We start from the raw sequence: 25125 nt of genomic DNA, 5'->3' as shown, positions 1-25125 counted from the left end.
CTACTCTGCTTTCTATCCTTGCTGCTCCCAGACTGGATTGCTATTCCTTGCTTCTCTACCTCTGCCACTCTCAGTCTTGTCCTTATTTTCTTTCTCCAAACCCCTGCTCATTGTCTCTAAGGCCCCCTTGCTGCTTCACTATTCTCTGTGTTCTGAGCAGCACCAGTTTAAATCTCTGGTAGAATGTGCACCCTGGTACCTGGTACAGCAGCTGACACGTGGCAGGCAATGATGAGTATGTGCTGCATTAATGAACCCAGCAGTCATTCTGGGGACGCATCCCCCCAGGGCAGGGCTTCATGCCTGACTTCCCCAAGTCCTTCACCATTCCAAATCATATGACGTTCTTTATTAGCAGTTGTGCCCACTTTGTTACCTAATTAGAAATGCCATAAATATCACTGATCATGATTATTAGGAAAGATAAATTAGTTAATTTTGATTTTTTAGGAAATAACGCAGACCTGTTCTGGAAAAGGCTACATTCAAAATAAATGCACTTCCTCAGAAACAGGCTTTATAGGTAATTGGACATTATTAGCCAGCTGCTGGTTTTACCATTTAGAAATGTTCTCCAAGCTTTCCACCTTTACTATGGTCACTGAATTTTGGAAACCAGTGCTAACTGAGTTTCTGTCTGCATTCAGTTCTCAGAGATACCAACCTGATTTTCCTTCAAACTCAGACTGATTTCCTTCAGCCCTTGTTTCTATAGACCCAGTTCACTTTTGCTTGGCTGATATAGCTTTCAAATTATTGCCTTTTGAATGTCAAGTGTTGAAATGTGTGGTTTCATTAATGTAGTTCCACAAACTACAGGTGGTGGTGCACCTACCTAATGCTTATAAACTACTTGGTAAACACAAGCTTTAATGTACTGTTGTTTATTTAATGCCAGTTTCTCAAAATCTAATGAAGCTCATCTCTGGTGACAATGCTTCTGAGGTTTAACCTATAGAGGCTTCGCAGCAGGGCTGCATGCATGAAGGTGGGCCTTGCTCCCCACTGGCTGAATGTACCCATCACTGGCAGAGCTGTCTGTCATGGTGTCCGAGTGTGACAATGCATCCTAACCTAGACACAAACTCTAATTTATGCAGGGCAAACTAACTTTTTTCCAAGCAGTTCCAGTTTCCCTCCACACATAGACTTGGAACATCAGGGTCATAGCCTTTGCTGTGAGAAGGTCATTTTTTATCACCCTGAACAGGTGTGCAGGAAAGGGCACAGATTTGGAGCTATCAGCTGTGTGTGCTGTATGTATTTGTGACCCACAGGAAGGCTTTGATCCAGGCTAAACTGAACTTTTCCTACTTAGGTTAGAAATACAAACATTTTTATTCAGTCTCTTCTTGTGTGTCCTTGTGCCTGTTCTCTATGTGTAAATTAAATGCTGCCTGTATGAGAAATAGATCCACATGGTCCCTAGTGCCTGGGACATATCTTCCTCCTCCTCCCTTCTTCTCTTGGCCTAACCAAGCTGGCCTGCTGAATAGAGCCTCATTATGGGCCCCAAAGTCCACTCTTTGCTTAAGGAACCCTGCCAAGATTGGTAGGCCGTATGATTTGGCCTAGAGATGGTTTCTTCTATGGTATGTTTGCTGACTCCATGTAATTCTTTATATGTGTCTTGAAGAACAAGCAGATCTTTTAACCACTTTTTTCTACATGAAAACAATCAATTCCAGCAGCCCAGCCCACACGAACCACCCTACAATAGCAAAGCAGAGTGTGCGCGTGAAGGAGGAAAAAAAGTTTCGGTAAGGAAACAGATTTTAGTTTAAAATTTCCAAAGGGTTATAAAAAACAGTGAGTAAAATCCCAATTTAAAATTTGGAAAACACAGTAGTTTTCATTTACTCTGTTTAAGAAAACTCTTAGGTATTTCCAAATGACTTCTTGAATATCTGGGGCCAATTTTTAAATTAACCATATAGACTTTATGGACTGACATCTGAATATACTTTTAAAGAGTGATCACACATAAAAGATGTGTGTTACCTGTTTCATCGAGAAAGGACAGGAATTCAAATTTTAAAAAGAATCTACTATCTATAAAGAAGCCTTTGGCTATAATAGAAATATCACCACATAAATTGAGTAGTCATTTCTTAGGATAAGCACTATCTCAATAACATCAGGAATTTGGCAGAAACTTGATCTGTAGGAGCCAGTGTATTTGACCAAAGGACATTGAGTCGGGGATGCTGACCCTAGCCCAAACTCTGTAGTACCTATAGCCGTGTTGTACATTTGGTAGCCACATGTGACTATTTAATTAAAATTCAGTTCCTCAGTTGCACTTGACACATTTCAAGTACTTCATAGCCACTTGTGGCTAGTGGCTACCATCTTGGATAGCACACAGGTAGAACATTGCCATCTTCACAGATATTTCTATTGGGCCGTGCTGTTCTATAGAATTATTTACAAAGTGAGTCAAGTCTACCCCAGTGGAGAAAAGATAATATTTAGGCAGTACATCATGTACCTTTAACACGCCCCGCCCAAGGATCATTACCTGGCCATGAGCTGACCTTGAAAGCCAGAGGCATTCCCAATGGAAACTGAGAATTTTGATGAATGTATAATTGAACTTAACTGTCACTATATTTATCTATTTAGCCCATCATATTATCTAAGAACAGATAATGTATGCCTAACCAAAGTAAAATACCTATGAAGACATGATTAGCATCACTGTGAGCCTCAGTTATCTTTAAATAATAATCATATTCAAGTTATAAAAGTTACTTATGTTAAGGTAGGATTTTTGAATTTTAAGAAATACAAAAAAAAGGAAAAGGTAAAAATCTATATAATTACAATTCCAAGAGAAAAATCGTTGTTTATATGTTGGTGCCTAACTGATATTTCCTTCACTCTTAAGCCTGATTTTTAAGTGGTGTTTCCCCACTGCACTGATATTCTTCCTTGCTTCTTCTTCTTGAAAGTTTTCCATTTGAAAATCAATAGACTCATTATCTTCACTATTACTAGTACTACAGTTGCACCTTTCTCAATGGTTAAACCAACAAAGAATTGTTTTTTTCTTGGGTTTGAGCCAGAAGAATTCCATCCAGGCTCTGGCCTAACTTTAACTTGATAATTTTCACTTGGGAAACCAAAGATATTTGTAAGGATCCACTGGCATAACTGAGACCAAATTCCTCTAATAAAGCCGTGTGTGTGTGTGTGTGTGTGTGTGTTGAATATCTGCCGAAAATAATGTATTATGATTTGTTGTTTGTTTTTAGTATTCGTTTTTAAAGTGTCCCTATTTTTGAAGAAAAAATTTCTACAAGTTTTGTTTTCCCTTTATCTCAATCTTCCTTTGGTTTTCATGCAAACTGGGAAATTTTCACTCTACCTAGATCGTCAAATTTAGAACTCACCTTTCTTTCTACAGTATTAGATATATGTTGTCAGGAAGGAAAGAAAAAAAATATACATATATGTATATATCTGTGTGTGTGTGTAGGTATCTGTGTATGTCTATTTATATATATGCATGTGTATGTATGTATGTGTGTATGTATATATGTGTGTACATATACATACACACATATATACATACACACATACATACACACAAATATATATATAAACTGTTTAGCTGAACATATAAGCCATCTTGGTTTTTAAGGGCCTTAGTTACAAAGATGAGATTATCATGGAAGCAAACTGTAGAACTTTGAAAATTTTGAACTCAGTAATTTATCTAATCTGTGGTTTTGGGTAACAATCCTAGATCACAAAATTCATGAGTTTACTTCTCTGGAAACTGCTTAGTCCTTTTGATCTCCTGTCAATATAAATTAAATGTCTATATTGAACTTGTTTATTATATATTCTTTCTAAGAAGGAGTGGAACACTTTGCAAAGAAGTCATATACAAACAGACTGGTAAAGCAGAAATTAAAAGAGAAAGTAAATATGATAAAGAGAAAATAGGAGCCCTGTCTATTCCCAAGTGAGAGAATAATTTTTATTAAGTGGTACATTATGTAATGGACCAGTTCTCAACAGTGGCTTCTTAACGTACACATAGGCAGAGTTTGTATGACAGGTTTTACAAAGACCTTTGTTCAAAGTAGAAAAAATACCACTGAAGCACTAATTCAATGAAGGCAATTATATGGGAAGATTAAAATGATGTAGTCTGCATACAAATAATCTATGTCAGAAGTGGGACCAAGAGGGAGATGGTCACAGACCTTATGTCTGTGGATGCTGGTCTGTGGAGGCATGGCCCAGTTCTTATATTTGTAAATTCTACTGCAGTGGTAGTATATTGGAAGAAAGAGGGGATGAACACATTATCTATTTCTTGTGCATTATTCACCCTTGCCAAAGCCCTGCTAGTCCATAGAATGCCCAGTCAATATTCACTGTTATTCAATGATAATGTTTATTCTGGGTTATCTAGTGATCCTATGTGCACACATAACAATCTAATTTCTCCACCCATTTGTCAAATTGGGTATTAGTTGTTTACATTGCAGTTCAAGTGGCCTTTATTTGTTATTGCAAAATTAGAGGTCCTGTGTCCAAGCCCCATGCATCACCATTTGATGTGTGTTGTTCTGAGATCTGCTATGCACAGTGACATACCCTTGCTCCATGTGCTAAATATAAGAATGTTGAATGAACCCTCCATTACCAACGTGATTTGTGTTTGTCGTTTGCTCACAAGACATAGAAAATCTTGGCAATATCTATTTGGGTGATGCCACATCTTTGCTCAAGTGCTTGTGGCCATGTGTCATGGTTGTACTAGGGGACAAAGAAAACTTTAAGAAGAGAGTAGTGCTGATATCCAGTAAACTTGCAATGATGCGTGCTCATGGAGGCACAGATCACATGGATGACAAAAATCCACCGTTAATCCTCAAATTCTGTTTTTAAAATTTGATAAGAAAAGCCATTTGAAAAAAACATTATTTTTAATAACTAGGAGCTGAATGAACTGATTTAGAGCTGACTTACTCTATGTTTTATCAAGGGGGTAGTTACAAAAAAATTGAGTCAGTGCTAAAATGCTAAAAGACTAGTTAATGACTTGGATGAGTACTCTTTGAATATGTTGTAACTAATTGTATATAATAGCAGCATGGAGGTAAAAGTGTTACCATTTAAAATACATATATACACGGCTATATCTCCTGTAGATTTAGAGGATTCCATTATAATAAAGGTGCTGCTAATTCTTCAGTAATTGAATAAAATTTGAACAGTTCATCGTTAATATCCCTGTGCCTCAGTATCCTACAATCTTTTGTGAAATAAGTACATAGGCCCTTTTATGCAGTGTCACAGCAGCTAGATTTACCATTCCATTACACAAATGTGGCTCCTTAATAAACTGCTCTAACATGTCTTTCCAGTGCTGGATTTTGATAGCTTTTGCTAAATGCAGATAAGAGTTAAATGTTCTTTGTTCCTTTGTTTTTATTCAAATGTTTTCCTTCTAAATTCATTTTCAAATTTATTACAGAAGAAAAGCAATGGGGCACCAAATGGATTTTATGCGGAAATTGATTGGGAAAGATATGTGAGTATCAGAAGAGTGTTTCTCTTTATTAAGTATTTTACAGTTTAAAAATGAGTTGAGGCATTCTTATAATAGGACTTAGAAATAAGCGAAATGCTCTCCATGTCATTAGGAAGTGTCTGGCATATTTAGGATGGGGCTAAAAACAATAGAGTCTGTCAGAACTGGGTTTAAGATCTTGTCCAAGCTTGTCTAACTTTATGAGATTTTTTGTGATTTATTTATTTATTTTAGCTGATCAGCTATTGTTAATGTTAATGTATTTTATGTGTGGCCCAAGATGATTCTTCTTCTTCCAGTGTGGCCTAGGGAAGCCAAAAGACTGGACACCCAGATCTAGCCCCCACACATATCAGCTGTGTGTGGCCTTGGAGTAGTTATTTGCTGGGTAGCAAAAAAGAAGTCAGTAGTTACCACGTGTCATTGTTGCAAGGATTCAAGGAGCTAATTATTCGCAAAACATTTCAGTAACCTGCCTAGCCTGTAGTATTTATTCAAAAAATGCTTTTTTATATTAAATCTGGGTGTTTCAGCCCTGGCTCTACTTCTTAGAAGCTTTGAGAATAGAGGCAAGTCAACCTGATTTTGGCAGGAAAGGCTTCAGGAAGGATGTGACCTCTGGGCAAAGGCCTAACATATACATAGAGGCTAACAGGCTGAACATTTGGGGGAAGAGAATTGCAGGCAGAGGGAACAGAGTTGATGAGGTCCCTGAAATGAGACAGTGCTTGAAGCACCCAAATCACAAACGCTGGGAAGGAGAGAACATGTGGCTGAGAGGGGATCAATGGAAGATAATTACAAATGCGAGGCTAGAGAGAGGGGCAGGAGCCAGCCCTGCTGGGCCTTATTGGCTACACAGAGGCACTTGACTTTTGTTCTAAATGCAGCGAGAAGCCAGGGACGGGTTTTTAGCAGGTAAGTTACCTCAGTACACTAGTATTAAAAAAAAAAAAAAAAAAAAGCACCTCTGAGAACTGAAGAAGGAGGAAAAGAGGAAGACCACAATAAATGCTCGAAAAATGGTGAGTTTCAGACATAGAAAGAAAAATACTGTGTGATCTTGCTTATATGCAGAATCTAAAAAGAAGTCAAATATGGGAGGCTGAGGCAGGAGAATTGCTTGAACCCGGGAGGCAGAGGTTGCAGTGAGCTGAGATCGCACCACTGCACTCCAGCCTGAGCAACACAGAGACTTTGTCTCAAAAAAGAAAAAGAAGTCAAATACGTAGAAACAGTAGAAAAGTAGTCAGCAGGGATAGAAAGAGAAAGGAAATGGAAGAAGTAGGTCAAAGAGTACAAATTTGCAGTAAGGTGAGATGAAGTCTAGATATCTAATGTACTAAAAATTTGCTAAGAGTTTAAGTGCTCTTATACACACACACATAAAAAGGGCAACTATGGAAGGTAACAGAAATGTAAATTTAACCGTAGTAGTCATTTTACTATTTATATGCATATCAAAACATATTGTACACCTTAAACATAGACAATAAAAAAGATTTTTTTAATGGGGGCTTTTTCCATGGTATGTAGACCCTCTTCTCTCTCCATGGTTATGGCATTTTTACTGCTTTATTAACTCCCAAAACTAACTCTCCAACTCTGCCGTCTCTCACTGACAGACCTATAACCTCAACTTCAACAGGGCCACCTACAAATGCTTCATCTTCCTGCCCTCTAGGACATAGGGTATAGTCTGAAACACCTGGGGTCAAAACCTAGATCTGACATTTGTTGGGTGTGTTTCCTTGAGAAATGGCATCTGATTTCTCTTATTTTCCCCCTTGACAAATGGGATAATTCTTTTCACATATGCTTGTTATGTGGTTCAGTGAGGTAAAATATGGGTCACAATGCTTACCATATAATAAGAATCCAAATATGATCATTCTAATCCCAACAATGCAAACTGCCTTTTTATGTTTTCTGCTTCTTTCCAAAAAATGTTAGTTGTCTGCTATTAGAATTAGTTCAACTGGGAGTACCAGCACTCTCCCACAATTTGAGGGTAGAAATCTTGGATTCCTCTTTAACCTTCCCTCTGCTTTTTCTCCTATGACTGACTGATCTGTTACCAAGAACCAACAATCCATCCTTTCAAACATCCTTGATTCATCCCATCCCACCAATAACTCGATCCATATCCTTAGCACATCTTGCCTGAATCGATGCACATGTTTTAAATTAGTTTTTCTTTCTCCAGTTCTTCTGCCCCAAGGCTATCCTGGAACATACTTCCAGAACTCCTTAAGATTCTGCTTTCAGTATGCACCACCCTAGCTGAGAAGCTGCAGTAGCTACCTCAAGTCCAAACTCTTCCCCTGGCCTGTTAGCGTCCATAGTCTCATCTCCCCATCTCCCGCTGTGCAGCTTCTTCTCTAGCCATGTCATCCTTGCTGTTGCCCCTCTGTTTCCCCATCTGAGTCACCCAGTGTCCACTCCCATCTTGGTGTCTCTGAACAGGCTCTTCCTTACCACCTAGAAGGAGCTCTTACTCTGCCCTCTCCTGTCTGTCCTGAAAGACCTCCCTGATTCTTTTAAACCTCACTAATTTCCCTTTCTTTGAACCCTGTCTAACACAGGTGTTTTGTGTTTTGTATTTTCTTTTTAATTTTTACCTACCGAAACACACTTCAATTTCCCTGAGGACAAATAATCTGCATTTCTTATCACCCATGTTGCTTAGCACAGTCCTTGGCTTACAGGAAATGCATGTTAAATTCTGCTTGAATGCTTTCTTTCATTGACAGTTGATTCCTCCTCGTTTATTTTCCCAGTAGGAGGACTCTCCATGTATCCTTGAGTAAATATCTAAACATATTGCTCAGAATTCACTTCCAAAAGTTAAAAGCTTCATCTCCTAAAAGAAAAGACTTTTCTATATCCTTAAATAGAAGACTCTAGAAAAAAATAATTTCTTGATTACTGTTAGGATAATAATGACTTCATGTGCACTTGTGTTTTATAGAACTCACCTGAGCTGGATGAAGAAGGCTACAGCATCAGACCCGAGGAACCCGGCTATATCCTTTCTTATTTTTTTATTTTAATTTTCATTCACTCTCAGAAAACAGTAGGATAAATTCAGATTTTACAAAAGTAATAAAATAATCTAATCTTCACAAGTCCTGTTATCCCTAATATTAGAGATGAATAAACAGCACTGAGAACACCCTGAGCTCTAGCAAGCAGGCATTTTGCCTTAATCTATTCATAGAAAAGAGAGAGGAGAAAGAGAAAAACGTGCTAAAAAAAACAACTGTGGAAATGGTGGGTACTGAGCTGTCCGCTAATCCCTGATATGACTGTCATTTACAGTGACTAGAAAATAGCTCTTACTGTCCTCTCCCTACAATTCAACTCTGGGCAAAGCATGTCACACTGATGCATTTAAAACTCATCGAGGATCATTCATAAAGCAGCCTTCCTCTCTCTGTAGATGAGTAAGCTCACATGTGCTTGTCTGTGTGTGCTGAGTATGACACAACAAATGATCAACTGCAGCAAAAATGTAGGATATTAGAACCATTGCTTCTTGAAATTCACCATCCTTGATCATGTTCTGAGGAAAGGTGAATAAATTCTAACCCCTTCCTCCTTTACTTTTGTATGTTTTGCTTTGATTTTCTGCCATCTAAGGATACTTTTGCTGTCTCTATATACAATTGCTCTTGTCTTGGAGTCGTTGCCTCCCAGTAGAAGAAAGAATTATGTATCTTTAACTGTGTTCTACCTACCAAAGGAAAGCACTTTTATTCTTCGAGTGAATCGGAAGAAGAAGAAGAATCACATAAGAAATTTAATATCAAGATTAAACCATTGCAATCTAAAGACATTCTTAAGAATGCTGCAACTGTAGATGAATTGAAGGCATCAATAGGCAACATCGCACTTTCTCCATCACCAGTGGTGAGTGTTGTGTGTGTGTGTGTTAAGCTTTAGTGAGATTGAACAGGGCTATGTTCTGCCTACATGCATTAAGTCGATCAGAAACTCCTTAAACTGAAGCCTGCATATGGTCACCATATCATGAATTCTATAAATCTAAGGAGCTCATTCTAGCTTGAGAAAATTGTACTTATTTTATATTGCAGTCCTTGTGTTTTTCAAAAAGGTGAAAAATATATGGAACCACATTTTCTTTTGACTTATTTTCCTGCAAGCACTTTAAAAAGAAAAAAAAATAAAAAGATTATCCAGAATTATCTCTCATGCAGACTTAGCAACTAGAAACAACATGAAGTTCACAGATTTGCTAACAGTGATTTTTAAAAACACATCTTAGTTTCCTTTTCTATGATACACCTCATGAAAATACATGGAAGGAAACTGGTTATTTTTTGTGTTGCTATGCTCTAAAACCAAAAACTAATCCAAATCATAGTCTAAAACAAATTTAAAACTCATATCCTTCATTCTATTGTATTATCAAATTGACTTAAATAATCTCATCTTTAAGGCACCTCAGATATGAGTATTGTCCTATTTATATTGTTCAAGTAGGTATTTTCCTATAGACAAGCTAAGACTTGGGGTAAAAAAAAAAAAGAGATTATTTTTGCACAATTTGCACTTTCATTCCCCAATTCCCAGCTACTAAATTTCTTTAATTGCTGAATTCTGGGTTCCAACATGTACAGCCTTTTCTCTGTTTGATAAATGCCACCATTGTTTTCTAAAAATCGTTGTGAGGAACAGATGAAGGCTCTCAAACTGGCAGCTAATATGTTCTTGGCATCTTCTTTAGAGAGATGTGATCTCCGTACAGCATTCCCCCTGAACAGAGCAGTTAATAAATGCTGAACCATTTTCGAGATGCTTCAGGAAACATCTCAACTAACCTTTCTAAATGAATTGTAATCATCCATCTTTTGAGAATAAACTTTTGCCTCCCTGGGATGAAAAATGTCTATAATGATGCTTTCTTTAGTGTTTAATGCTTATAATGGACTTGATCGCTACTGTTGGTAACAACCAAAATGATTGCTAAGAGAAACTAACCACAGTAAATAATATTTAAGGTAATTTTTAATCATATACTCCCCTGCTACTTTAAGATGTCTTCTTGAAAAGGAAAGCATGAAATGTATTAGTTTTCTTTTCCTTCTATAATGGAAGGTACAGATTTTAAAGTTACATATTGGCCTGTGACTTCTAGTAATGGTGGTATTTTAAAAGCACACTCTTTCACTTTTCAGTGGCATCTTTCAAATTATTTTTCACTTACTGAATAATATTTTTTACTGAAAATCTCCTTAAATGTCTAAAACTAGTTTACAGCCATGTCTGTGCAGTTTATTTTATTCACTTCTCTGAGTTTGTTCTCTGTGTAATAAACTGGCCCTTTGGAAGCTACCTGGGGTAAGTAAAAGAAGGCAAGTTCAGAGGATTAAGTGAACACATTTATGTGAAAGCAAATGTACCGGCACAGTCCCAGAAACATAGTGGATGTTTGCCGGAATGTAGCTGAATCCAGGAAGGAAGAGATTCCCTCTTTTGAATGGAATATGTATGCCTAAGTTTTCTGGTAGCTATTCCTCCAACCAGATACATTGCTAAGGATGCAGCAAAATGTGGTGGTTTACTCTAAGCTCTTCTCAACATCTATTTTTAAGGAAATATATTGACATGATGTGGTTAAGATTCTGATGAAAAAATGTTAAGGGAAGCAGAGTGAAAACTAGATGGAGACACCCAGAGAGACTGACCTCGGAGTTACTCTGTTTCTGCAAACCAACAACGCCACAGACCAAGGGACCCTCAGCTCCCATTCCTGCACCCACACCTCCAGTTTGTTCCCTGTAATGTGAGAACCTGGATCTCCTATTTTTGTGATTCCTAAATATTTATAATTTTTCATAGTTGGTGTGGAAGAGTGAGCTGTTACTACTTTAGGAAAAGGTGAGCAGGTTTCTGGATGTACATGAGTTTAAAGAGAGGTTGTAACTGAAAACATATTCTTGGCTTTAGAATCCTTGCCCTCTCCTTGATAACCCGTGTGTAAATATAGATAGATATAGATATAGATAGTTTTGTTGTTGTTGTTGTTTAGACAGAGTCTTGCTCCGTTGCTCAGGCTGGAGTGCAATGGTATGATGTCGCCTGACTGCAACCTCCACCTCACGGGTTCAAGTGATTCTCTTGCCTCAGCCTCCCAAGTAGCTGGGATTACAGGCATGTGCCACCACGCCTGGCTACTTTTGGTATTTTCAGTAGAGACAGTGTTTCACCACTTTGGCCAGGCTGGTCTCGAACTGCTGACCTCAGGTGATTCGTCCGCCTTAGCTTCCCAAAGTGCTGGGATTACAGGTGTGAGCCACCGCACCCAGCCATGTACATATATTTTATAAATGACATATGCAGCACTTCCTCTCCAGAGCCAGATAAGCAGAAATAACCTAAAATCCAGCTGGTGCCATGATCAAAATGACAATGATTTTGGACTTTCATGTTTCCAGCCAACAGAGCAGACAATTATACATCTATACTTTCTTCAGGCACTAAAAAGGAAATAGGGTCTACACCAGTTAATGATATATCAGAATATTTTATTTAAACTATGGTTTTTATACTACCAAAGCATCAATCATTACATTAATAGAAATGAGGAAATTTCAGATAATAAATTATTCATAACAATGGTTTACGTTGGACTTATGATTTATGTTTCTTTTGAAGTTTTTAAGATTGTGAAGTCGTGTCTCACTTATTCTTTTCATTTATTTGTTAATATGTATCCATGAACTATAACCAATTTGATCTCTTTTATCATGAATTGGTTTTATTATCTTGAATAGTTTTGCTATATATATTGGGCAGTCAAATTAACGAATGAAATGAAATGGGAGGAATGAATGAATCATATAATTATTTGTATATACAATATAAACTTATCTGAAATTTACTTCTCAAGACAAAGTGTCAGCAGCAAGACAAATCAATATTTTAATTGCTGGCAACAATCCTACTGTACAGTTAGACAAATAAACAAAATTTTAGTCCAGATTTTGCCTTAGCCCTTGATTTTGATATAGAAATAAAATATAATGTTGGCCAGGACAAGGCAGAGCACCAAAAAGGCAGAAGGCTAATGCAGGAGTTAACTCACAGGTAAAGGATAATAATTCTTTTTCTTATCATGTTCCAGCCTGCTGATAAGATACCATGCTTACAGGGCAAAGAATGAACATCACCCAGGTTTGACATCTGGTCAGGTTGATTTGGCATCTGTGTAAGTTAGAATATTTGTTAAGCTGTTTTAACAGAGACCAAAATAATAATGGCTTAAACAATATAGGTGGTTTCTTTCTCTCCCAAGTGAAAGTCAAAGCTGATAGACAATCCAGAGGTAAAAGAGTCTTACTCCAGTGGTCATTCAGAAACCCAGGAATTTTCTGCATTATTGCTTCCCCTTTCCTAGAGTAGCACTGCTGCCTTACCACTGCAAGTACTTCCATGTACCAGCCTTGGGATGGAGGAAAGAAGAAATAAAAAGCAAGTGGTTTTCTTTAAGAGTTTAACTCAGAAGTTGCGCGCATCACTACCACCCAGATCCCACTACCACAATTTAATTACATGGACACATTCACTGCAAGGGAGTCTGGAAAATGTAGTGTTTTGCTAGATAAACATGGAGCCAGCTAACATTCGGGGTTTTATTACTGAAAGACAAAAGAACGAATGGCTATTGGTGGACTTTGACAGTTTCTGCCACTGGGTCCTGAATTATATTGTATCTGCATCTTAAGGTTAGAATTAAGTAGTCTCAGATTAGTTCAGAGAGTTCATTAGGAAATGGGATTTCTTCCCATAAATGTTTAAAAATATTCCCAGTACCTATTAAATCCAGAATGTTCTAAAATAATTTTCTAATCACTAATTTATAAATACTAGTGATACCTTGCTGCTTGTTAGCTAACAACAGGTTGAACAGAGACACTCCAGTGTCCCTCTGTTTATGCAGGTTCACTGTTTTTTGAGGCAGGCTGTTCCATTGCTGAAAGAAAAGTCTTCCTTTTATTAAACCAAATATGTAATTTTGTCCTTGATTGTAGTTGTACTCTTTAAAGGATGAACAAAGGGTAAAGCCCCTTCTTTTACCAGTGAGTTTTCCATGAAGCAGAATGACTCCAACTCCAAGTTCAGTGTGCAAGATGTTTTTTAAGGAGTGACCTTGGACTTAATACCTGTGATGTGGGGTGGGCAGAGGGAGAAATTGAGCTGTTTTACACAACGAACAACAGCCTGAGCTGATCCCAGGGAAACTCAGGAACTAGTAGGAGCCTTCAGAGTTAGTGTGAGTTTGGCTAAGATGAATAACCTTGATACTGCTCAACCAGTCAGTGCTCTGATGTGGGCCACACTAGGAAGGGGCATGCCCTTGGGTGAGGTAGCTCTCTGCAATTGAGGCAGATCCTGAGGTGCTGACAGTTGAAGGCTGCCAATAGCCCTCCCAGCAACTGGTGCAAGGAAACCTTCTGAAGAAGATTCTGCATGGTGCATTTTGGTGTCCATCCCAAATTCTCTGTTCTTGACATAAGGCCTAGTGTGTCATTGCCATTCAATTAATGCTTGCAAGTGAGTGAGTGAGTGAGTGAACAAATTCATGAATGGAACCAGGCCAAGGACAGAGAACCATGGCATGTCACCACCCTCCAGTTTTACAACCATCCACTGATAACACCCTTCAGCCTCCTTTGTTCACCACACAATGATTCTCCTAACTGTGCCCTAATCTTGGGCACATATTTTCATTCTTTTTTTCCAGAACAACACTGCATTTGAGAGACCTGGGGTGTCTATGGCATTGCCTGGATCTACCAGGCCAGAAACCCTATCAGAGAGAGTGATAGGTTCAGTTTGCCCTGTTTCTTTGCGCTGGCACCTAGGGTTATCACCTTCTTTTCCAAGTGCTTTCTGGCTATCTGTTTAAATATTTTATTCTAGAATTTTGGGTTAATCACAAGCCGGTGTGTAGTAACAGAAGGCACATATCACATAGATTCAGATTGTCCTGGGCCCCAGCCCAGGTCGACCACTTTTTACCTGTGTAACCTTAGACAAGCCCATAACTGTTCCGATCCTCCATTTCTGCCACTGTAAAGGAAGGATGATAAGAATCCTTAAGGACTTTTTGTGCAGAAGATCCTAATAACAGTACATGATGTGTAATTGGTACTCTGCAATTGTTCGTTTCTTCATTACTTAACCTAGATTCTTTTTAAAAAAACCACTTCTCCTTTTTTGAGGGTCATGCTCTGCTTCCCCATGTTCAGCCTTCTGACCTAACAGCATACTGTGTTTTCATGTCCTGGGTTAAAATGTATCTACATCTCAAGGCTAGAATTCTGTTAAAGCAGCTTGGAATTCTCTTGCCTGTCTCAGACTTTAATTCTGAGCCAAATCTGATCCGCCTTTTAGAGGAACTACTTTTAAGTTAGTTTTCTCCATCTTGGACAATTATGGTTGATTTCTCTTTAAACACAAACAGAAACTTTGTACATACCCCCTGAAGGAACTGAGGTACAGTGGGAAAAGTGCCAGCCCTGACCTCAGCCTCTTGCTAGCAGTACTGCTTAGGTAAGGTACTTAAACCTCAGTGAGAGTCTCAGTTTCTTTCTGTCTGAAATGGGACAAACAAACAGCTACCTTACAGGGTGGTTGTTGCCATGGTCATCTCTTTCTGCTAGTGCAGTGTAAAGACCACTCTCCCTAAAGGAGGAGATAGAGACAGATGCAACATGAAGAGTTCTGTGGTTTGCTTGCCTTTACACCACACTCCTTACATTTAGGGTAGAAGCAAACCTCCATTATGTCATACAAGAAATGGCTTTGTTCTTAAAGAGTAAAATAATTTTTGAAGGAGGCTAAATAAAATAATCAGTGCAGGAATGAATTATAAGGAAATATGACTTCACACACACACATGCACACACACACACAAAAATAACCAAAGTCAGAATTCAACATACAATTGAATTGAACTGAATACAATTCCCTTTAAGATAATTTGAGGGAAAAAGAAATGACACTTATTCCGATGATGTCCCAATTACTCAAACAAGAGGGTTCTACCTCCTTTTAGTTGATGACTTTTGGTATGTTGCAAACCCAGGGCCTTGGTTTCTTCATCTATTAATGGGGTGACTCCCATACCTACTTCATTGGGCTATTTTGAGGGTTGAATGATTTAATGTATGTAAAGTACTCCTAATAGAAGCTACATGTAAAGATTGTCTCATTGCTATAGAGCCTAGGGCACATTTTAAAGAATATCATTAATAGTGATAAATAACTCAAATTTCCAAAAGTAATTTAGAGCCAAGACCAGTAATTAATTACCCATTAATTACCCTCAGCATCAAACTGGGAAAAGGTGTTTTTTGTGATGCCCTTTGAAGATAATTCCAGAAGGAAGCATACCTAAATTGTTTTGAGTACCATCAACATCCCCTGAATGCATATGGTACTTCTTCGGGAGACTTATTGAAGGCTAACATTCACAATGGCACACTTCATTGTGCATCATGGATAATTGACTTTATTTCTAACTCCCCCTTCAAATCATTTCACAAAATATATGTTGAGCACCCTCCATGTAGCAGGCACTGAGACCTAATACCAGAAATACTGAACAGTCTGAGAAAACAACATCTAGCAGCAACGAGAAGCTGAAATTTTTCTTGTGGTTCAAACACTTGCCTGTCTTCACTTCAGTTTTCCTGATTGGTCTTCTGCAGTCCACATTCCCTCTGGCCTCCATTTCTAGGTCTCCTGGCTTGCTCACCCTTCCTAGGGTCTCAGATACGGACATCTCCATTCCTTCCAAATCCCACACGGAGCACTGTCTGACACATCTGCACCATGTGCTGTGCTCAGCAGGTACCTTAAAACCTGTGGCTCCCATGGCTTTTGTGGAAGTGAGAAGACAAATACTATGGTTTAATCTTTGATGTGATCTTTTCCTTTTATAATGTGCTCCCATGGATTCCTTTATTTTTGTTTTTCAGAGAGCCAATAATCCCTTCTGGCTTACCTTGAGAAGGTGTCTTTTAACTACAAGCATTTTGTTCCTTACTGATTAAGATATTGTGCTCTGGAGTAAGTCAGAACTAAGTTTGCATTCTGACTTTGCGTTTATTATCCATGTAGCCCTGAGCAAATTGCTTAACTCTTTAAGCCTCAGTCAAGGCTTAATCGAGTGTAAAATAAGGTTAATAATACTGCCCACTTCATAGGATATTTGTAAGAATTAAGGAATGCATATAAGGTGCTTAGTACTTTGTAAGTAAATTTATATAAGGTCTAAAAGAGGTGCTTAGTAAATGATAGCTATTATTAATCAGGATAACAATAAAATATCAAAGTCATCCTTTAAGATCATTGATGACTTTGAGAACTTATCATGGTGATGAATTTGGTAGTGGCAGCTGTGAACACGAGTGCTGTGTGTCACATACATTAATTCATTCATGCTCCCAACAACCTGTGAGATCAGTACTATTGATATCCCCACTTTACAGATGAGAAAATTGAGACATTGAGGGATTTATTATCTCACTCGAAGCATCACAGCTAGTAACTGAAGTTGCTGGGATTTAAACTCAGAAAGTTCAGTTTCTAATTGAGAACTCTTAACCACTATATTACACTAGTTTTGATGAAAGCCATTGACTCTCTTTCTAGAAAAAAAAGTTCACTAGCTCATTCAAATATTTTACATACAATTTCTGAATGCTCACATGAAATAAACCCTTTGAAGGATATCGATGGATGCTCAAAGGGCCCATAATCCCAGCCCAAAAGGTCCACCTCACAGACTTTCTCCCCACTGAGTTCATCCACAAACACTGTCTTCTATGGTACAGCACTTCCTATATTGTACCACATGACAGGAGAGCGAGGCTGAGTTGACACCTTGCCAGGTCAGGCTTAAATGCTGTTGTGTGATATGTGATTTCTCATTTATTAAAATTATCTTATTGTATATGCAGATTGTTTGCACTTTTGTTTTAAATGTTAAGGAATGATGTCCATTTTTATATGACTCATTTATTTCAGTTCCCCTAATCAATTAATCAATTGGCAAGCACTTTTTATGTCAATGGCATATTATAATAATGCTATATGTTTTATAAACGCCCAGTCATGATCAAAAGGATGAAATGAGTAGCAGCACTGTTAAGCAATCTGGGAGGTAGTGATGCCCCTATTTTACAGAGAAACCAGCACAGAAAGATCAAGAGACAAGGATAAATAGAACGAACACAGGCTTTTGAGTATATATCTTATTATCTGTGTGGTCATAGGCAAGTTCCTCAACTCGGAGCTTCAGATCTCATGGCTGTAAAATGGGAAAAAAATTGTGTCTACCTTCTTATGACATGAGAAAATATTGTAAAATACCCAGTTCAGTGCTGTCTCCCAGAAGAGGTGCCATTAAATATCAATCACCTTCTCAGCTTTGCTTTCCTTTTCCTTAAGTTCAGAGACTTGTAGGAGGCAGAAGGAAAATAAAAATAGCAAGGGAGGACTTGAGCAAACTCACAAGGGCTGAGAGAAATGATGTGAGAGCAGGAGCTGACCTACCCTGGCGTGTAGGCTAGTGCCTTCTCCCTTCCTCTGGAAAGTAAGTGGTACAGTGAAGTAAAGAATCTGACATTGAGTCATGAAGGAACAATTAGTTTAATCTTCATCCTGGAGATTTGCAATGCATAACTTTTTAACCAAAAAAATATGAGGAGGGGGAAATAGCTTTGAACTGGAGACAGTCTGGTGTTGTTTGCCTGTTCCATGTGGCCCACCCACCCTTCCACCCCCAAATTAGCCTGCCAGAGAGCAAAATTCATGAATTTGCTGCTGCTTGGTAACACCACCCCCTTTCCTGTCCTCACTTCAGCAGAAGGTTCAGCACCCCATTGAGTTCAGTGAAAACAAAGAGTCATCAGTGGAGGAGGTGAGCTCCAGTCTCCTACACACCAGCATTCTCTCCTGGTAGAAGCAGTGCACAGTGCAAGGAGAGGCTAAAGATTGCATGCATTCTGATGCAAGGCACTCAGCCCAGACCTCTTATGCAGTGAATTAGAAGGCAGAGGTTCAGCTTGAGTTCTACTCATCAAGGAAAGCTTCGTAGGGCAAATGTGATTTGTATTGGTCTATACCAGGGATATCAAACATGGGGCATATAAACTGCCACTCCATCCCCAAATCCTCCACAGACATTGCCACTAAATCCCAGATATGGGCTTAGAAGCCAGCCCCCTCTAGACAGACCTGCAGGCAGCTGGACCAAAATCAGCTAGAGTTAACACATGAGACGCAACTTTTGTTTTTCCCAGGCCTCATAGAGGATAGATGGGAAAATAGGTGGAAATTTTCTTTTTCAAAATATATTTTTTTCTTCTCAACATTTTAATAAACCATGGACTGTGTGCAGAAAATTAGTTTTGTATCTGATACATGTTTTTTCTTTCCTTCATTACTGATTTTTTTTTCCCTAGGAAATTTTCTGTTGCTTCCATTTCCTGACATTTAAAATCCACACCTTTCATGCCCACCTTACTCTGGTAAAAAGAAATCCCTGAGCTGTATGAATATTTAGTATTCAACCTGGAGTGCCTTTGTCATGATTTCTCCAATTAATGTTGGTTGTACCTTCTCAGTAGATGGTATTTTGCTCTCTTCGTGAAATGTAAGGGTTAGATTTTTCTTGCATAAACACAATTCCTACATCGTTTTCTACTGTCTGGGCAAGCTGACCTGATTTGAGGGTTCTGGAAATATGATCACCATGGTTGGAGATCACAAACACTCAATTTCTGTAACAAAATCAAAATTTCATTGAATAAGGCTATGTACTCACAATATTGACACATTGTATAAAATGTTAGGATGGCCTCAGTAGAAGTAGCAAATTATTGAATTACATGTTTTTTATTATAATGTTAATTGCAATCAAAAAACGCTAACTTTTATACCTTTAAGGTCTGCCTTGATTTTAAATGTTAGTAGCATTTAGAATTTAAAACTATTTTGATTAGCTAAGGGCCATAATCAGGGTAGAATGTGCTCTGTAAAGAAGCAACCAATTTTGAAAGTAAGTTTTTTACAGAAGCCTACTTTGTGAACAGTTTACTGAATGTTGGGTTTCTAACAACTAATCTTGCACCCAGAGCTTGTAGGTTGTCTACTTTTTCTCTAAGGAGGCATTTTCTCTAGGGTCCACAGCAGTGAATGACACGTAGTAGGTACTTAGAAAATAATTGTTGATTGTCTGGGTGGATGGATGCACCACGGGACATTATATAAAATGTATGCCATATCTAGCTCTGCTATAATGCGACTTACATTACTTGCATTATTTTACAAATAGAGCAAATTTATGGTTCTCAGTTGCTTTGATCTTTTCCTCTTCAACTTAACCAAGTTTCTTTTTTCACTACTTGATGGGTGAACAATAAGATCAATAATTTCCTGTTTCTTCCTCTACAATGTGTAGGTTCTTTTAAAAAGTTTGTTAATGTGTTCTTTTCTGTGGGTCCTAGTGCACATCCAGTGAGATTGTTTTCTCATCTAAAGCCTGAGGTTTTCAGTCATTTCGTTGTCTTCAACCTTGAGGGTCACGTTATCAATGATTATCTTTCTTGTACAATTACACTTATTTTTTTACTAAGGAGTTTCTACAAATATGTGAATAATAGTATAAATAAGCGTAACAGTATAAGAAAAAAAAATCTATCCGTTTGCCCTCTGAAGGAGATTTTGTTTTAGTGGCAGCAGTCTACAGCAGTAAATGTACTTTTTATTGTTTTAGAAAAAAAAATCTTACAGTGTGAATCACTCACATTAATTATGTCAAAAAATTTTTCCTCAAAGACTGGGGAGAATGTCGTTTCTAAACAGAATGAAGGTGATATTTCCTTCCGACTTATGTCTGTCTAAAGGACAGCCTCTAACTGCCCATGGACCTTGGAGCTGTAGCTTGAAATAGCGGCCAGCACAGAAGAGGTGCAGAGCTGTGCCTGCCAGCCAAGCTGCCTGTCCCAATGTGGGCAACAGAGACAGAGGGCAGATGGACGGGCCTCAGTGTGTTTTGCCCAACTGAAACTCCTTTCCACTTTGTAACCTATTTGAAGCCCATCTTTATTTCATTATTTTTTAAACACAGCACAGGGAGAATCAAAATGAGTTTCCAAAGAGGAATGACAAATGACAGCACATATCATAACCAGGTATTTTCTGATATTTTTTCATCCATGCCTCTTCTCAACACCAACAGTTACTAAATGTCCACACCTCAGAACTCCTGATAAGTAACAGCAATAAGCTGCATTGGAGCAGAGTAAAGCCAAAATCTTCACGGTAGTCTTCAAGAGCCTCATTGTCAAGATTCCCGCATCCCTAGACTAACGCCTGCCATTCTTCCCTCTCCTTCCACTACTCCCTGGCTCCCTGGGAGCCCTCTTCCCCTAGATAGCTGTATTGTGACCTCCCTCATCAACTTCATCTGTTTGCTCAGTCACTTTCTCAAGGAAGCCTACCCTGCCCACCTTATATAAAATCGCAAAACCCTTTGCCCTGGAATTCCTGAACCCCTTTATTTGCTCTACTTTTTAAAATTGCATTTGTCATCTTCTAAAATACTAAATACTTTCCTTATTTAATTATTACACAGCCGTGTGTCGCTTAATTGTTGTTAGGCAATTTTATCGTTGTGTGCACAACACAGAGTGCACTTACACAAACCTAGATGGCGTAGCCTACCACACACCTAGGCTGTATGGTATAGCCTATTGCTCCTACGCTACAAATATGTATAGCATGTTACTATGTTGAATACCATAGGCAAATGTAACACAATGGTATCTGTGTATCCAAACATAGAAAAAGTACAGTAAAAATATGGTATGAAAGATTTGTTTAAATGGTATGCCTGTATAAGGCATTTACCATGAATGGAGTTTGCAGGGCTCAAAGTTGCTCTGGGTGAGCCAGTGAGTGGATGTGAAGGCCTAGGACATGACTGGACACTACTGCAGACTTTGTAAACACTGTACAATTAGACTACCCTAAATTTATAAAATTAGCCTTATAACTCTTTTACTTTGTAAACTTCTAAATTTTTTAAAACGTATTGACTCTTTTGTTATAACATTTAACGCAAAAACATTTTACAGCTGTACGAAAATACTTCATACTCTTTCTTTGTAGTATTTAAGGTATTTTAATACTTTATAATAGTTAAAGTAAATACTTTCTTTATACTCTATTCTACAAGCTTTTTCCTATTAAAAATTTTTCTTTTCACTTTTTAAACTTTTTAGTTAAAAACTGAGACACAAACACAAACATTAACCTAGACCTACACAGGGTCAGGACCAGCAACATCACTGTCTTTCCCCTCCACCTTTTATCCCACTGGAAGGCCTTCAGGGGCAATAACACACATGGAGCTGTCACCTCCTCTGGTGACAATGCCTTCTTCTGAAATACCTCCTGAAGGACCTGCGCAAGGCTGTTTTACAGTTAGTTAACTTGTTTTTTATAAGTGGAAGGAGTATACTCAAAAAATAACAATAAATAGTATAGTAAATACATAAACCAGTAACAGCCATTTATATAATCAAGTATTTGTACTTAATAATACCGCAGCACAGGAGGTTTGTTTACGCCAGCATCACGACAAGCACATGGGTAATGCGTTGCACTATGACATCACTAGGCAATAGAAATTTTCCAACTCTGTCATAATCTTATGGGACCACCATCATATACGCAGTCCATCGTTGACCAAAGCATCCATATACAATGCATGACAGTATTTATTACTGATTATCTTTCTCCTTCCCCTGCTCCCAGATGTAAACCCATTGGAGCTTTTATGGCCTTTTCTGTTGTTCACTAATGTCCCTAAAATAGTGTCTGGTATTTACTAGGTGCTCAATAAATATCTGTTAATGGCTTAATAAATGAATAATCCTTTTGCTCCTTGTGAATACCCAACCAGTCATAAATAACTGAGACAAAGTGATTATTTTATAATAGAATCCCATTTATTAAAATATAAAGATTCAGATTGGGCATAGTGGCTCATGCCTATAATCCCAGTGCTTTGGGAAGCAACGTTGGGAGGATAGCTTGAGCCCAGGAGTTTTAGACCAGCCTGAGCAACATAGCAAGACCCCGTCTTTACAAAAAATAAAATAAAAATAAAATTACCCAGGCGCAGTGGCATGCACCTATAATCCCAGCTACTCAGGAGGCTGAGATGGGAGGATCGCTTGAGCCCAGGAGTTCAAGGTTAGAGTGAGCTATGATTACACCACTGCGCTTCAGCCTGGGGAATAAAACTGGACCCTATCTCTAAAAATATATCATATAAATGAAAATAACAAGAGGAAGATTCAGGATACAGCCATCCTATTTTTAAGGTTCAATGATTGCAGACTTTTAAAAGGCTTACAGATTCAACCTGACTTTTATGTCTTGATCCCACTCTATGATGCCTGATGCCAAAATTCCCATGGCAGCTCAATTCCTTGTTAAGCTAGGAAGCAAGCAGGGATGTAATCAGAGCACGAAACCTTCATGTAAGTGACCATCAAAACTGGTTTATATTTTCTTCATTCACCTCTATTAGCTTTGATTCTCAAACACAGTTCAGTTTTGAATTGGTTTCTAACCCCTCATGCAAAAATGTAGTCCTCAACAAAACCTAACTTGAGTGCATACTTGCATTTTACCATGTTATTTGGAGTAATAACAGCCAGAGAGAGACAGAGAGAGAGACTCTCCAGCTGCAGAGGATAAGGGTCTATGAGTTCCTTGAAAGCTGTTGATTATGGGATAAGCCACTTTTCAACAAGCTTTGTCAGTCAGAAATTGTGTTTTCTTAGACTATTGGACAAAAAAATCCCTGTACTTTGTAACCATTCAATGGTTATATTTTAGGTAAATTCATGTTTTACTCCAAAAATTCACTTACTCTATTTCTATTTACAAGTAAGCCCAGAGGGATATCACTCCCATTTCTCTTATTTATCTTTTCTATAATTAAAAATAAACTCTGATGCTATTAGACCATTTTAAATCAAAAACATCTTTGTTTTTTCCTATCTTTGTTTTTATTGTTTTTTTCAACATTCTGAAGAAACCTTTAAGCTAAGAGGTCAGGATAATAGCCTAGGTGTTGATAGCTGCTGCCGTAGCAAAACAACGTATTCAATAAAGATGGTTTAATATATGAGGTAGCCTGAGGTGGAGAGACGTAGAGGAGGGGAGGGGTAACCTTTATCATTTGTGTGTTCATGTTTAGTCTTCTGATTTTAATTAAATAAGATGCATTTTATTTTAGAAAAGGCTGAGAAATTTACCTTATAAATAAGAGTTTTAGTTCAAGGACTGAAAACTACAAGGATGTAGTCCCTTTCTTGGCCCTTAACTATTCTGAAGCATTAGTTTTTGCTCTAGGAGAAAATTCTGCCCTGGAGATCTGAACACATAATCTACACTAACGTTGTACAAAGCTGTGCCACTTCTTTAGAACATTTGCAACATGTGTAAGCACCTGAGGTCACTAATAGGCAGAGAAATTAACAGTTAAGTAGGAATTAACTGAAATATTTATGGAGCTGGTGAAAGAAACTTTACAACTGAGGACACATAGCTTGTGCCATATATAATTCAACCTTATTTCAGAGAACAATTTATTTTTTATATTTCAAAAGACACTGTGCTTCAAACATTTGTATAATGTTTCAATGGCTCCCCAAAAAGGGAATTTATAAACGTGTGTTGAGTGCCTCACTCTATGTTTGGGGCTAGAGAGAATCCATACATAGCCATTATTGTGAGCTAATAATCAAGTGGAGACATCTAAATAATACAGAACAAAATAAAAATTGCAGAAATGTACTAGCAATGTGTACCTTTGTTTCCTGAGGCTAATAAATGTCAGGCCAGTAGAAAGGCCTTCAATATTTATTTATTATTTTGAACAAAAGGAATGGGTCACAATCAAACCAGAGAAGGGAACAATTTATTTTGGCAGGCGAATCTGGGAAAGGTCTCATGGAAGAAATGTTACTGACCTTGAAGAATGAGTAATTTTGATTGGGGGAGAGGGAGAAGCAGCATGGGCAGGAGACAGGGAAGCTTGTAAGTGCACGGCACATCCAAGAGAGCCAGGAGAGTGCAGCGAAGTGCAGGCTTCATAGAAAGCCAACGGACGAAGATGAGGGTGGGAAGGGAAGTTGGAGCCCATCACCAAAGCATTAAATTCCATAGAATGGAGTTGACATTCTATTTTCCGGATAATAAGGAGGTTTTTTAAGGGCAGAATGATATATTCACTTCACTATTTTTGGAAAATGATTCCGAGGATAGTGTGAAGGATGGATTAGGAGATGAAGCTGGAAATAGGACCATCAGCTAGGAAGCTCATGTGCTGTCAGTGAAGGATAATGAAGGCCTCATTAAGACAGGTGCTGAGGAAGTAACAGGGCATTCTGAGGGGCCATTGACCACTCACAGGGAGAAGAATTCATAATTGTCTATGAAGAATAGGGGAA

At 38.1% G+C, this 25125-nt stretch overlaps 1 protein-coding gene across 39 annotated transcripts in view; it reads left to right on the top strand.

Moving 5' to 3' along the window:
• SGIP1 (SH3GL interacting endocytic adaptor 1) overlaps positions 1-25125 on the top strand; it is a 216292-nt gene that overhangs the window by 100960 nt on the left and 90207 nt on the right. For 24 of the 39 annotated variants that reach the window (XM_063697917.1, XM_055350332.2, XM_055350291.2 and 21 more), the window contains 3 exons: positions 5498-5554; positions 8526-8580; positions 9291-9466. In XM_063697917.1, the coding sequence (XP_063553987.1) occupies positions 5498-5554; positions 8526-8580; positions 9291-9466 (288 nt within the window). Of the gene's footprint in view, positions 1-1688; positions 1761-5497; positions 5555-8525; positions 8581-9290; positions 9467-25125 lie in introns of all 39 variants that reach the window. The other 15 variants (XM_063697907.1, XM_063697898.1, XM_063697857.1 and 12 more) reach the window with 1 other exon arrangement.

Source organism: Gorilla gorilla, chromosome 1 (genome assembly GCF_029281585.2).
Source record: "Gorilla gorilla gorilla isolate KB3781 chromosome 1, NHGRI_mGorGor1-v2.1_pri, whole genome shotgun sequence".
Lineage (NCBI taxonomy): Eukaryota > Metazoa > Chordata > Mammalia > Primates > Hominidae > Gorilla > Gorilla gorilla.
Note: the sequence above shows the minus strand (reverse complement) of the source record. Positions and strands in the feature narration are given on the sequence as shown.